Here is a 16,078-nt window from a genome sequence, read left to right as displayed (position 1 = left end):
TATTTTATTTTTTACAAACACTACTAGAATTCTATCAATAGACATCGGTCCTTAGACATCGGTTGCTCAGACGACCGATGTTAAAGTTCTTTTAGAAATCGGTTATTTTAAAACCGATGTTACTGCTTATATTAGACATCGGTCGAGAATATAACCGTTGTGTATAGTTATTTTTTAAAAATGAGAAATGTTAGTTAGACATCAGTTTTTTATATAACCAATGTCTTTGTTTTATAGACATCAATTGTATTTTACAACCGTTGTCAATGGTTAACTTAAAAAAATTAAAAAAAACACGCGGAAACTTTCCCCCCTTTATTCCCCAAATATTCCCCCCTAACAAAAAAAAACCAGTTTTCCCCTAATTTTTTTCCTGTCTCTCTCTATCTCACTCTCACTCTCTCTGCTCTCTCTCTCTAAGCTCTCCCTTCTCTCTCTGGTTCTCTTTCTCTCTCTCTGCTTCTCTCCCTCTATCTCTCTTCCATCTCTCTCTCACACACACAACATTTCAGTTGATTGCAGGTATATAGGGTCTCAATTAAACCCCAAATTGAAGAACAGCTTCAATTAATCAAACCCCATCTACGAGAAACCCTAATTTCTGAAAAGGTTTGTTTATTCAATTATGTTTGTTTGTTCAATTAGGTTTAATTTGTTCAGTTAGGTTTGTTTGTTCAATTAGGTTTAATTTGTTCAATTAGGTTGTCTGGAGAGACTTTTGAGGACTAGAGTGGAGAGGCTTTTGAGAGAAAAGGAACTCAAGAAATCCAACAGGTCACTCAATGCAAATGCAAATGAGGAAGGAGGGAAAGATTTTAAAGGGGATAATGGTACTGTTGAGAATTGCTTACGCTACCAAAACCAAAGCCGCCCCCTCTCCACCTCCCTTTCGTATGCCCACCAGAAAGCCATCTCTCTCCACTCTTTTATTCAGGTACTAATTATAACACAAACTCTTGCCTTTTATATTGTGCTATTACGTTTATTATTTACACAGTGATGATATTTGTGTGTGTTTTATAGTTGTCCGGTTGAAATGAGTTCGATGCAACCCTATCACACGACCACTGCTTCTGTTTTGATGACTTCTATGCTTATGCTTTCGAGAGTCCGTTACGGTTTGCTCCCCGAATTGGAGTGCGTAGCTTAACAGTTTTTGATGATTCTGTGTAATTCCTGACCAGTTGTGCTACTGCTCTATAAAGAGACATATGTGCCATGATCAGTTGGTCCTTATCTGAGAGCCTCTGGCACAAATCACTAGCTGTAATTTTCACACTAAGATGGAAAATGATCACGCTAGGCCTACGATCTTGGTAACCAACGATGATGGTATTGATGGTGCTGGCTTGCAAGCTCTGGTTCAGGCCTGGTCTCTACAGATCAATATCAAGTCCTTGTCTGTGCCCCTGAAACGTACGTCGACTTTCAATCCATTTTTACCAATGCTTCTGGTACATGGATTCTATCATATAATTAATAACAGTTATCGTATATTAATTTAACCAGCATAACAGCTTAGATGTAATGTAGGTTTGTTTTTCTTTTGATTTAAAAGCTTACACTTACTTAAACGTTAAGTTTTGAGTTTTAATTATGCTTCAATTGCAATACGGAAGGTATACAAATTAAGTTGCAAAGTACGGTCTCAGGTATTATCCAACTCCACAATGTGGAATTGCTAATTGTTAAGTTAGAGCGAAGGCTAGCATGAATATCATGTTTTTGTGTTAATATATCTCGTTACTCTAAATCATTTCCGTAAGTGGAGCAGTGATAGAATTAAGTCACATAGGTTGTGTTCACTTGGTGGGAATGAAACGAGGAAGGAATAGAATGAAAAAACTAAGTTTTTAGGAGGATGGTGCTTAAATAATGTGCATAACTGGGGGATAATGTTTAATTAGAAACATTTTGATTGTTTTTCTTGTATTTAATAATTCTTTTATAGGGAAAGGTCAGCTGTTAGTCACAGCATTACTTGGATGCATCATGTCCATGTTAAGCAAGTAGAAATTCAGGGAGCAACAGCCTATGCAGTTTCTGGTTTATTTTCATTTCACATTGTTATAAAATGTATATTATCTTTCATTTTTCTTTGCGAACAAATTACTTGCGTGCTTCTGGCACTCACACAACATACTGATGGCGACGCCTAGATGAAGACCAAATATATTGTTTATAGTCTTTAATCTTGGAATTTTAATTGATAATGATTTATAAGAAGTGTTTTCTTATTATTGTTTACTTGTTTTTTTTGCTATTCCAAGAACTCCAACAGATTGTGCATCTCTGGGAATCTCCGGAACTTTTTTTCCTATAGTGCCTGATCTGGTAACTATTCTAAATCAACTTTGTAAACTGATATTCTCATTAGTTGTAAATCGTGCTAAAGCTCAAATATCATTCTGGTTGCTGATGTTTCTATAACCTAAGATGTTACCTATTTGTAACGACTCAAGCTGAGCACTTACTAACAACTCTATTCAATTGTTTTTTTTTTTAAAAAAAAAAATTTCGTTGCTTACTCTTGTTTGTTTTGGTCACAGGTTATTAGTGGCATAAACATGGGTTGCAACTCTGGTTACCGCATGTCAGTATCTCTCTGTCTGAGGAAACACTTTTTTGTTTAGTAAAAGTAGTCTATATAGTATGTGACCTTAAGTGTGCAGTATAAACTCTTAAGTCTGCACAACTAATCAAATATGTTACTGGAATAACAGCATGTACTCAGGAACAGTAGCAGGTGCTCGAGAAGCCTTTTTCTACGGGATACCTTCTATCTCAATATCTTATGACTGGTACACATTAACTTACAAAATGCACTATGTAGACATGCATCAATATATTGCACGTTGCAACTGCTTTGGGATCAGTTTTTATTTTTCTTGATTCAATTTGTGTTCTCAACTGCCAGGATGGGGGGTAAGAGCACTGCTAATGACTTTAAACTTTCTGCCGAGGCTTGCTTACCCATAATAAGTGCAATTTTGGTTGAAGTCAGAAGTAAAACATATCCTCTAAAGTGCTTTTTGAATATTGATATGCCTACAGATATTTCGAATCATAAGGTGAGACTTGCAGCTTTTACAGCCATCATCGTCTGCTTTAATGATATTCGGAGAGAACAAAGATTAAGTATCAGGCTATGGATTATAATGATCCATCTTTGAATTCAGAACTAAATTAGAACTTCATGTAGCTTGACTTGAATTGTGTTTGCTGCTCATTTTGTACTCTGTAAGGATACAAGTTGACAAAGCAGGGAAATAGTATTATCAGAATGGGTTGGAAGAAAATTACTTCTGAAGCACAAGTTGGAAAAATATTATCAACAATGACTATCATAGCTGATTCGACAAAAATTGAGATGAATGGTACGAAAGTATCACAAGACTCTGAGAACAGTCTCGTTTTTATGCGAGAAGCTTTATAATTTTATCAGGGAATTGGAATTTTGTTGTCGGGGATATTTGGGACTGGAAATGGATCTTCAGTATCTACGTAAGATGCCTCACAATTTGACAACCTTTTTCCTGGATGACCATGTTTATAAAGATTGAACATGGGCATCATATATTTATTAGTCAATGTTTGTTTTGTCTACAGCGAGAATGTTTGTCTTTTAGCATTAACTCGAGTGGGCAGTCGAAGAGTTGTACAGATATCTGCGTGCTTTATGATCTTCTTTTCCATCCTGGGTAAGCCTCTTTGTTTATGTCAAAATGTATAGGTTTTGTTTTTTATATGCAGTTTGTTAATAACTTGTCAAGCGCTTTGACAATGATCCTGCAGGAAAGTTTGGGGCAGTATTCGCTTCTATCCCATTGCCAATCTTTGCTGCATTGTATTGTCTACAAATGCAAGGACATATACAATGATCTGACAAAGTATAGTAGTAGTAGTCTGGTAGAAACTATGTAGTAGCTCTTGTATTATTCATCTGACCAAATGTAATTCATATAAACTTGTTAATATTTACTTGAGTAAATGTAATTACGGCTAGAGATATTCATGTACATGCATTATAAAATTTATTACAGGAGGGATTTTTGTATCAATCTGTCGTAGAAGATTACTTTACTCGATTCATGTATATACATTATAAAACTTATTACAGGAGGGTTGTTTCCAGTTTTTAGAACCGATGTTAAAAATCATAAATACACATCAGTTTACACATATAAAAGCAATGTCTTAAAATCACAAAGACATCAGTCAAAACAAAATATTCGATGTTAATAAAGGAATATTAGCACATAAAAATAGGGTAATAACATCGATTCAAAAATAAACACCCGATGTCTATTTATCATATTAACATCGGTTTTTTAGAAAACAACCGATGTCTATTGTCAACATTGACATCGGGTACTTAGAAAATAACCGATGTCTAATAAGATAGAGACATCGGTTTTTTATCAAAGATCGATGTCTAAGAAGATAAAGACATCGGGTTTTTTATTTTTAATCGATGTTAATTTATAAATATTGCTTGTGTGTTACAGTTTTAAATAGGCCTAATAGTCCTAATATTACATTTCTGAACTTGACATTACACAATTATATAACAAGAATGTGAATTAGACATCAGATATTTTCCAGAAACGATGTGTAATATTACATAGACATCGGTTAAAAAAATACATTTAACATCAGTCGCGAAGACATCATACATTTTTTACATAGACATCGGTTTTTAACCGATGTCTAAGGTCTTTTTTCTAGTAGTGAAAGGATAAACAATTTTGAAAATGTTCACACCATTTGTGTATATTAATTCTCTGACCATCAATGTACAGAGGACTGCAGTCAATGGCTTTGGAAGCAGATTGATCATTTTCAAATTTCAAAACCAAATAATTCAATTGATGGAAATAAACATTGGTAAGACCAACTTTATGATATTTCTCAACAAGAACATCCTCAATTTTAGTTTTATGAGGATGAAATGAATGAAGATTCATCAGCTTTCTCCTTGATAAGCGATTGTGTGGCATCGCTTCCCGACTAGATAGTTTTGAGTGAGAGGCTTATTGATCTTCGTATCCAACAGATTTTTTTATGCCAAACAAAGGGGAGCTAGTTATTTTTGTGAGTCCATTGCAAGAAATTTTTTGACGGCATGTTAGAGATCTATGAGGAGAGAGGATGGGGGTGCAGAGATGGAAAGGTTTGTCGAACTTGAAAATAAGTTTAAAAATGTTTTGGGATCAGAAAAGGGAAAATGGAGATGGAGATGATATCCGGGAAGTCTTCACCATTAAGTTTTAGTTAAGAAGGGGACTACATTAACTTCTATTTTTTTCATTCGATTTTGTAATCAAGAGGAAACAACCAATAATAGGAGTTTCTTGATAATTTCTTCCTAGCTCATATCTATACACCCATTTCAATGTACTTAACTGTTGTGCGTCTAACAACTTTTGTTGTTTGGCTTACCATCTAAAATAGAATTAATGCAGTAAAATCTAAATATTTGAGAGCTATATCAAATGCTATGAAATAACAATCTTGGGATTTATCCCATCTATTTCAAATAAAAATATGTAACACATCTCCCTTCACTTATGTTGTGTAAAAATATATACCCTCTTCCCACCTAATTCTCCCCTCCAATTCTTTACATTGAAATTGGGCATAGGTGAGCCAATAATATTTATAAATGTAATGTTTAATGTATAAATTGAGTATAATGAAGTAAAATAGAGGATTTATATTCTAATATTTTAAAACCTTACTAATTTTGAAAAACTTTGAAATATAAAGATTTGAGAGACATAGTGTAAAGAAGTGAATGGGAACGAGGGAGTAATATTTTATATTAAATTAAAATGATTAATAATGATTAAAACTTAAAAATATGAAATATTATTATTGGTAACATGGTCACAGTCCAGAATATTATATTATAGGAATATTAAAAGTTCTTATATTATCAACTCCCATTGTTTATTGCATTTCAAATGTAAAAGCAACTTCCTTAAAAAACTTTATTTGCAACTCTAAAATTTATTTTGGGATGTGATCAGTACAATTACTCTAATTACCTAAATGATCATTATTTATGTTTTTTAATATAGTTTGTAATTTTATACAAGTAAAATGTACGTGTTTTGCAGAATAATGTTTATGGAAGATGATTTGTAAAATAATATGTTCTGCAAAAATTTTATCTATTATACTAATTGCAATACATTGACTCCAGGATCTACAAAAAACAAAAAAACAAGGATTTCATATAACTTAACTTAGGTATATATATATATATGTGTGTGTGCATATATATATGTATGTATATAGTAAAATTATATGGAGTCCACCTTTTTATTGGAGTTCTAGGAGTTCATATATGTCTGCAAATAAAATATCTTATAAATATCTTGTAAAATGTATGTTATCTACAAGATTTTTAATAAATAGTGATATTTGTAGAACATCATTCAAAAAATAATATTTTTTATAATATTTTAAGCTATATTTTACTTGCACAAATATATGGACTCCAAAAACTCCAATGAAATACTGGACATCATAGAATTTTAACTCACTATATATATAGGGTGCCTTCCACAGCCCCAGGTGGTTCTAGCAACTTGACGCAGTGAGGCATTGTTTCATTGCAGCTAGTGCAATGAAATATTGCTCGAGGACACTGTTAACACTGTTATGAAACATTGCTGGAGGACACTATTTGCCTGCTTTATTTTTTCTAATTTATTTCTTTTGTTAAAAATGAATTTTTAAATATTTTTTCAAACTTATATTTTGATATTTTTGAATTAATATTTTAAACTAAAATATTTAAATTTAATATTGAATTTAAAAATTTTGAGTGAAAAAGTATTTTTTAATTATTTATTCGAAATAGTATTTTCGAATTTTTATTATAACGGGATATTTTGAGTTTTATATTATTTTAATATTGTGAGTTTTTTGTTTTTTCTATTTTTCATCTACTTATCCAATTTAATTTATCAATTTTTTATTTATAGTAAACGAATATAATACTAAAAATTGAAAATGTGGAAAACTAAAAAAATGAAATTTTATCGATTTTTCGTTAGCTATATAAAAAAATATAAAACAACTCAGCCCCCGGAATGCTAAACATTTTTTCGTAACAAATAAAAAAAATACCCTCTGCCACCTACAGCATTGTTTCATTGCGGCTACTGCAATGAAACATTGCTGGAGGACGCTGTTTTAAATGTAACGGTTCTTGCCCGCTTTATTTTTTCTAATTTATTTTTTTGTTAAAAATGTATTTTTAAATATTTTTTCGAACTTATATTTTGATATATTTGAATTAATATTTTAAACTAAAATATTTAAATTTAATATTGAATTTAAAATTTTTGAGTGAAAATATATTTTTTAATTATTTGTTCGAAATAGTATTTTCGAATTTTTATTATAAGGGAATATTATGAGTTTTATGTTTTTTTTAATATAGTGATTTTTATTTTTTTTTATTTTTCTTGTACTTGTCCAATTTAATTTATCAATTTTTAATTTATAGTAAACGAATATAATGCTAAAAATTGAAAATGTGGAAAACTAAAAAAAAATGAAATTTTATCGATTTTTCATTAGATATAAAAAAAATATAAAACAACTCAGCACCCGGAATGCTAAACATATTTTCGTAACGAGAGCAACCGCTATCAATAATCCACTTGTTTCGAGGAATATGGACTTTAAAACAGACCTGCAAAAGATCCTTTATCTCTTAGGTACCCACGTGACTTTGGGTCCTGGAATGTTAGTATCATAAATCTTATACAAATGCCTGTCAGATTTCTTAATCCACTTTTGAATAATATTAACAGATTTATGCACAGATTTAGATCTAGTTGTTGAGTTAGTATCGTGGCCCTTAACACCACATAACCGAGATGCAGAATTAATGTGACCAGATTTGCCACAGTCTTGACATTTTTTATAAGGCATCTTGTATTTCATAGGAGTTCTTTTGTAGCCACTTTGAAAAACCTTCTTCTTGTTGGCTGATCCATACCCCAAACCTTCTTTGTCAAGAGAAGATTTCTGTTGGGAAAGTAAAGCATTCAAGGTTCCTTCTCCATGAAAACATTTGGCTAGATCAGTTTCCAGCTGGGCAACCTTTTGCTCGAGTTCAGGAACTATAGAATCAGAAGATGCATTTGCTTCGGCAGAAAAAGTTTCCTTCTTTAATGCATCAAGACATGCATCTTTCATCTCGATCTCATTTTTGAGGTAGTTGACTTCTTCTTTCAGCTTAGAGACCTTCTCAGATAGTAGCTTGTTTTCTTCTACTAAGGATTCATCTTTGATGAAATCATCAACCTCTTTGAGAACCTCACTCAATGCTTGTTTAAGATAAGCATTCTTTTCTCTTAACTTTCTATTTTGAGCCTGCAAGGTTAGTACATCCTGAGATATATATGAATTTTTATTAATTTGAACAGTATGTACCTCATCATTGTCACTAGAGTCAGATTCAAGTCCAGCAAAGCATAGTTGAGCTAATTCATCGTCTGAGTCAATTTCCACTTCAGAATCATCATCACTCCATGTGAGTAAAGCTTTCTTTTTGGCTTTGAGCTTGTAGCAATCTTTCTTGAAGTGACCTTTCTTTCCACACTCAAAGCATGCATCCTTGTTTTGATTATTTTTTCCTTCCTTACTTGAACTAGGTCTGAATTCTTTCTTTGGAAATGAAGACTTCATGGGTCGTTTAGATGCATTCTTTTTGGCCAGAAATTTGTGGAACTTCTTAGTGAGAAGTGCAATCTCCTCATCAGAATCTTCAGAAGAATCACCTGCATCTGCATTAAGAGCCAGAGTCTTTTTCCTGGGGGCTTCATCTTCTTCATCATATCTACGTAGTTGGTTCTCGAATTCTTCCAATTCACTGAACAGTGTTAGAGTATCCATAGTCGAAAGTAGTATCGAATCCTGCGGAATGGTAACCTTTGGAGCAAATTTCTTTGGCATTGCTCTGAGGATTTTCCTATTGATCTCAGATTGAGGAATGATCCTTTCCAGAAGTGAGATAGAGTTCATTAATGTCAGAAACCTCCTTTGAGCATCTCGAACGTTTTCATCTCTTTCCAACCTAAAACCTTCATAGTCACTCATTAGCATACTTAATTTTACTTCATGTACCTTAGACGTGCCTTCGTGGCTGACTTTGATCGTATCCCAGATCTGCTTGGCAGTAGTACATGCTGATACTTTTCTTAATTCTGTAGCTACCATGCCATTGAGAAGAGAATTCATAGCTTTAGCATTGGAGTTCATTGCATTCACTTCTTCAGGAGAAAGATCCTTGAGAGATTTTGGCTTCCCTTCTTTCATGGGAATGGTAAAACCATTTTCTACAGCATCACATTCGAAAGCATCACGCTGAAGAAAGATTTTCATCCGAAACTTCCAGTCATTGTAGTTTTCAGCACCATGAAGCAATGGCAGATAATTGTTTGAATACCTATCTGGTTGAGCCATGGATCGCTAGCAAAATAAACACTAAAAAGAGAATTAAATGCACCTGCTCTGATACCAAATGAAATTCGTAGGCTCAATCGAATTAGTTAAAGTGCAACTGTTTACGAATGAGACAGTCTCTTTTGTCTTAGCAAATGAGACAAACTGTATCTAAATAAGACAGACACTAAATATTCAGCAGAATGTAAATTGCAGAAATATAAACATGCAATGTTGGAAATATTTTAATGGAAGAACACCAAACCTTTTCACTTGGTTCGTCCCCTATACCTAGTCTATGGCCTACATCCAAGTCCCCATGCCAACTAGCATAGAGAATGTATTATATCCACTTAAATAAAGTACTTACAAACTTTCCTTGATTACAATCTTGGCCCTGAATGAAAGAACCATTTCCCTAGCACACAGCTACCTAGCACACAGCTACTTGGCCTTGATCTTGTAATCAATATTCCCACAACCCGGGACAAGTGATACAATACACAAATCTTTCAAATACAAAGATAATAATGTGAAATATTACAACTCGACTATAAACTCTTAATTAACTGGATAATTAATGAATATAATTAAGAGGATGTTTTTCTCAGAAAGATATAAGATGGAAAGTGCAGAAAGTTGTGTAGTTTCTGAAAAACATCAAGTCGGGTATATATAGAAAACATGTAACGGATAGGTTATATTTCAAACTCTTTTGAATATAATAAAAGATAAGATTAGGTTTGAAATATTTGAAAGTGTAAAACAAGTAATCCGTTAGTTTTATTTCTTAAAAGAGATAAACCTGAGAAAGATAACGAATTTGAAATAGGTTAGGTTATCTAATATAGAGTTTATTTTGAAAAGATAAGTCAAAAGTTATCCAGTTAACTAAGTTAACATTTAAACAAAACTCTAATACTTATCTAACTAACTAACAATCTGATTTTTTGTAGACTTCTTCAATGCATCATCAGAAATCACGGATTAACAATTAAGATTAACAAAGAAATTCTTACCTCCTGTCATGTGATTAGAGGAGCTATTATCAACGTACTAATATCACTTGTTTTTTGAGTAATCAGGCAAGAATAAGACAACTGCTTTAAAGCCTCGTTGATCTAAAAAAAATTGGCCTCTTGTCGTAACCAGCAATATTTTTCAAAATGATTAGGACGGATGCACCTCCTGCAATCATTTATATGGTGCCCATTTTTACGATACAAGTTGCAGTAAGAAAGAAGAAGATTTTTCATTATGATTCTTCCTTCTTGGTTGTGGAGTTTTCCCTCCCCATTCCACAATAATTTCTTTATGATTGGCCATTGAAATTTATGACCATGACCTTCATAATTAGATATCTAGAATGATTCAAAGAATCTATATATATACAAGTATTGATCTGGTTTGTATCTCAGAAAAAGTATTCATATTATCTATACTATTATATTAAAAAATAAATAATGAAAGTTTGGTTGATAGTTGGTTCGGTTAACCTAATTATAGGAATACTTAAAATAAAAGGCTATCATAAATATTCACAATATAATTATATAAATACAAATAGAATTAAAAATCTTTCAAATTCAGTATATTATTGGATCGGGCTAAAATAATATAAAAAATTGAAAGAAAATCATTTAGCCAATATAATGTCCATGATAAAATAATATAATATATTAAGAGTTCCATTTTAAAAAAAATCCACCCTCACTAAAATAAAATTAAACAAAAAATTAAATATAATTAGTTGCATTTGGTTGACATAACAAACATGAGGCTAAAACAAAGAATTACTGTTAAAACAAAAAAAATTTACTACCGATCTGACAAAAAAAATATATTATTGAACCAGACTAACACATAATAAATATTTGAAAGTTAATTCGTTGGTCGATATAATGTCATCAGTCTAAAACAAAATAAAATATGTTATTTAATTGTTTCAAATGAAAAAATATTCACCTAAGGATAAAATAAATTAAAAACAAACAATATAATTAGGGATTTGGTTGATATTACATGCCTATGGGTTAAAAATAAATAGTATATATTATTGATCTATGCTAAAGCAAAAATTAAATTTGAACTAAAAATTATTCTTATAATATTAATCGGGTTAAAATAAAATTAAAGTTTACCTAATTAGCTAGCATGTATAAGTGTAGTTTTAGAAAAGTGGAATAACTTCTATTTGATCGAAATTGACTCTACTAGCGAAATATTAAAAATTTGACAATAGATTTGTGGATACAAGGGTTTATATAATTATGAACTTTTTCATCTTAATAATAATCATACTACTTTAATAGAATGAAAATAGAGATGATTCTTTACTTAGTATAAAAGTCAATCCAAAGTAAATAAATATATATTATTTATCCGAGCTAAAAAAATTATACAATTGATTCATGATAAATCAAAATTAAAATAAGAAAATAATTAGACCAGTTAAAATAGAATAAAGCATATTTTTTTCCGAGCTAACATATTTTTTTACCATTAATATAATTTTTTTACCATTTATCCGGACTTAAATAATTTAAACTAAAAATAAAAATAAATATAATTAATTGGTTTTGATCGATATAAAAAATTAAAGATAGTCCATATATTATTGATCTAAATTAAAATTTATCTTTTAATTTAAAACATAATTAGCTTTTGTAAACACGCATATATATTAATAAAACTATATTTTTCTATAATTTTATATTTAAAACTAAAACGTCAATCACTTATACTCATGTATATTTATAATTGTTATCAAATCATATGTTTAAAAACTTCAAATAAATACATTTTATATTCTAAAAGTTTCATTTCAAATTAAATTTAAAAAATTATATAATATTAAAAATAATCCATGCATCCCATGATAAGCTAATCTATACTATACTATTATAAGTCTACTTTGGTTGGTTGGTTAAGGCCTTGCTATGTTAACACTTCCAAAATAAATTTTAAATAAGTAGTATAATTTGATTTAAAAAATTAAATCATCTATCCAATATAACTACAAACTTTATAAATTATTATTCAACATAATTTCTATTCACACTCAAATTCTTTATTACCTCTTTTGTACATCTTTATTACCTAGAGAATCAAACACTTCCATTTATTTTTAGTAATTCAAATTATAATATAACAAAATAATATAATTTACATACAAAATTATAGGAGAACTTTTTAAGATTTTAATTAATAATTTTGAATCCTTCAGTAATATAATAAATACAAAATAATACGTAAATATTTTAACTTCATTAATCTGAATAATATATAATTATTATATTTTATAATTTATTTTTTATAAAATAATATAATTACAAATATTATAATTTGCACGAGTTATAGATGTATTTAATATAACTACAAACTCTATTAATTATTATTCAACATAATTTCTAATCGCACTCAACTTCTTTTTTATCTTTTTTGTAGTATATGAAACGCTTCCAAAAATAATTTTAGTAATTCAAATTATAATACACCAAAATGATATAATTTACATACAAAATTATAGGAGGATTTTTTAAAATTTTAACTATCTAAATTTTGAATCCTTGAGTAATATAATACATACAAAATATTACGTAAATATTTTAATGTCATTAATCTGAATATTTATAATTATTGTATCTATAATTTATTTTTTATAAAATAATAAAACTACAAATATTATATGGCACTGGTCATAGGCTAGTCGTTCAGTTGTTTGATACAGTAGATAACAGTCCTTAGATAAATGAGAACCATGTAATACTAAGTTATTATTTGTTATATTAATATCTAAACTTCTATTTTAGGTTCAGTATTTAAATCCCCCTCACCAACATATTATATTTAAGCGTTAATATTCTTCATTTGTATATACCCTATCTTCTAAATAATTTATATAAGGTTTGAGTCGGTCAACAAGACCTTATATTATATTATTTATTTTCAGTCACGACATATTATATTATATTATTTTCAGACATATATTATTATAAATAATTATATTCTTCAATTTTTCCAACTATTAAAAAAATATGCTACAATATAAATAATTTTAAAATAATATAAGTTATATGCAAGTAGCATCTTTCACGACTTCATCCTTATATCTACAAACCAACATGTTTTAGTTAATAACTTAAGACTTTATATACCATTTCTCGTGTATAAATAGATCCATTATAATAAAATAAGTAACAGTTACATGTTCATTCTGTCTTCTGTCACATTCCACCATTTCATTTCTGTTTATGAAATAATAACCAAATAGCCTCGCATCTCACTAAATATATCATCAATTTTATTTTACAACACAACTCACTACAACACAATAAGCACCTGTTAGTATCAAATACAAATACAGAAACAAAATATACGACTCCCCAGCCGGAGAAACAGAAGTTATCCAAGTAAATGCACCTACTCACCTCCCTACAAAATTAACCCAAATGAACTTTTTGGTGTGTATTACTAAACTCCAATCAACAATAATTGGAATCACTACAACAAATCTGGCCATTTATGACGATTTTTTGAACTAAAATCGTTGCTTTTGGTCGAATAGTAAGTTCGTTATTTCGTCACAAGATAAAATTGCGTCGCAAATTAGAAAGTAGGGCACACATACTCAATAAAATAATAAATCTACTTACGACGGAATATATCGTTGTAAGATACCAATTTACGACGAAAAATTTTCGTCATTTTTGGTCGAGTAATTCAATTTTACGTCGTAATTTTGTATTAGAGTAACATTAGCTGATTTAAATATTAAAATGTTTTAAAACAATGAAATAAGCAGCGAGAAGCAGGGTCTGATGAACACACTTGCACTTGTATCATGTATGTGTACTGACTTAACTCAGTTTTAGTAGTGAAGCTCTCAGTTAATTATATACAATTTGTATGGCTAACTTTAATCATTAATTTCAAATCGGATTATATAACAGTTACAATTTCTATATCAAAACAATAATCTACTATGCATACACTCAATAACGACTGAGTATATGTTTCTACGGTGTTCACTCTTTTCAAGAGTTTTGAAAGTTTTCTCTTCGCCGGCTTTTTTGAGAAGCACTAATCGCATTCTTTTTTGCAGGCTTGTTCCTTTCTTCACTTATCAAGCATTCTAAGTCTTCTAAGCTGATTTTCTTCGGAGTGTAAAGATCCGGAGTTTGCAAGTTGAGCGAAAGAAATGAAGGGATAGTTGGGAGTTTGAAATGAAATGAAATGGGGATGATGGGTTGAAGATAAGAGTAAGTTTTCGAGGTACGTGGTAGTTTATTATTGGATGTTTTCACTTCACCTGGATGAGTGACTTGGTTTTTTGACATTAGACTCTACGTTTTGAACGGACAAGATTATCAGCTGCTTGAGCTTATTTTGCAACCGTGTGTTTGTTTATTTACTTCTCTGCATCATGTTGCCTAACTTAATAAATATACTAACAAAATAATCTAACAAGCTACAAAATAAATTTTCACAATTTTTTTTTTTTGACGTAAAAGGGAAATTTTATTGATGAGCTAAATCAGCTTGTAAAATAGATAAAAACTAGTGTTACTAGTTTATGAATTATTTAAATATTTTCTTTCATGTCTTCAATAAAAAATATATTTAAATATATATATAATATATATTTTATTATATTTTATTATATATTTAGTTATTTTAGTAGGAGTGTAACATTAAAAAGAATATGTTATTTTTTACAGTTAACTAGTGTTTAATCCTGAATTGATTAGTATAAAATAATTATGTACTAGTCATCTAACTAGTATTTGGTTTACCATTTTAACAGTTAAGCATCAATTTGACTAATACAACTAACTAGTGCTTAATCCTGAATTGGTGATTCAATTATTTTAAAAATATTTTTCAACGAGTCAACCGCATGGATGACAATATATATATATATATATATATATATATATATATATTAGTGATATAAACAAAATTTAATTTCAAACTAATTTTGTTTGATTTGCCATTTAACAATCAAGCATCAATTTGACTAGTACAGCTAACTAAGCTAACTAGTGTTTAATCCTGAATCGGCGTTTCGATTATTTTAAAAATATTTTTCAACGATCCAACCGTATGAATTTAAATATATATATATTAGTGATATAACCAAAATTTCATATCAAAATAATTTTATTTAGTTTGTCATTTTAACAGTCAAATATCATTTTGACCAGTACAACTAACTAGTATTTAATTCTGAATTAGTGTTTTGATTATTTTAAAAATATTTTTCAACGATCAAACCGTATGGATTTAAATATATATATATATATTAGTGATATAATCAAAATTTCATATCAAAATAATTTTATTTTGTTTGCCATTTTAATAGTGAAGCATCAGTTTGACTAGTACAACCAACTAGTGTTTAATCCCGAATTGGTTTCTCGATTATTTTAAAAATATTTTTCAACGATCCAACCGTATGGATTTAAATAGATATATATTAGTGATATAACCAAAATTTCATATCAAACTAATTTTATTTGGTTTGTCATTTTAACAGTCAAGCATTAGTTTGACTAGTACAACTAACTAGTGTTTAATCCTGAATTGGTGTTTCGATTATTTTAAAAAT

General features: G+C 29.7%; 1 protein-coding gene and 1 long non-coding RNA gene across 2 annotated transcripts; both read left to right on the top strand.

Moving 5' to 3' along the window:
* The first annotated feature begins 429 nt into the window (after positions 1–429).
* On the top strand, positions 430–2,047 carry LOC141667568 (uncharacterized). Its single transcript, XR_012552665.1, has 4 exons — positions 430–609; positions 702–934; positions 1,024–1,416; positions 1,952–2,047. It is a non-coding gene; the product is annotated as an uncharacterized LOC141667568 (long non-coding RNA).
* A 228-nt stretch (positions 2,048–2,275) lies between these two features.
* On the top strand, positions 2,276–3,188 carry LOC141667567 (uncharacterized). Its single transcript, XM_074474114.1, has 4 exons — positions 2,276–2,334; positions 2,550–2,593; positions 2,724–2,801; positions 2,918–3,188. The coding sequence occupies exons 2-4, from the start codon at positions 2,568–2,570 to the stop codon at positions 3,171–3,173; spliced, it is 360 nt and encodes a 119-aa protein (XP_074330215.1). The 5' UTR covers positions 2,276–2,334; positions 2,550–2,567; the 3' UTR covers positions 3,174–3,188.
* Positions 3,189–16,078: the final 12,890 nt, after the last annotated feature.

Source organism: Apium graveolens, chromosome 6 (assembly GCF_009905375.1).
Source record: "Apium graveolens cultivar Ventura chromosome 6, ASM990537v1, whole genome shotgun sequence".
NCBI classification, from domain to species: domain Eukaryota; kingdom Viridiplantae; phylum Streptophyta; class Magnoliopsida; order Apiales; family Apiaceae; genus Apium; species Apium graveolens.
Note: the sequence above shows the minus strand (reverse complement) of the source record. Positions and strands in the feature narration are given on the sequence as shown.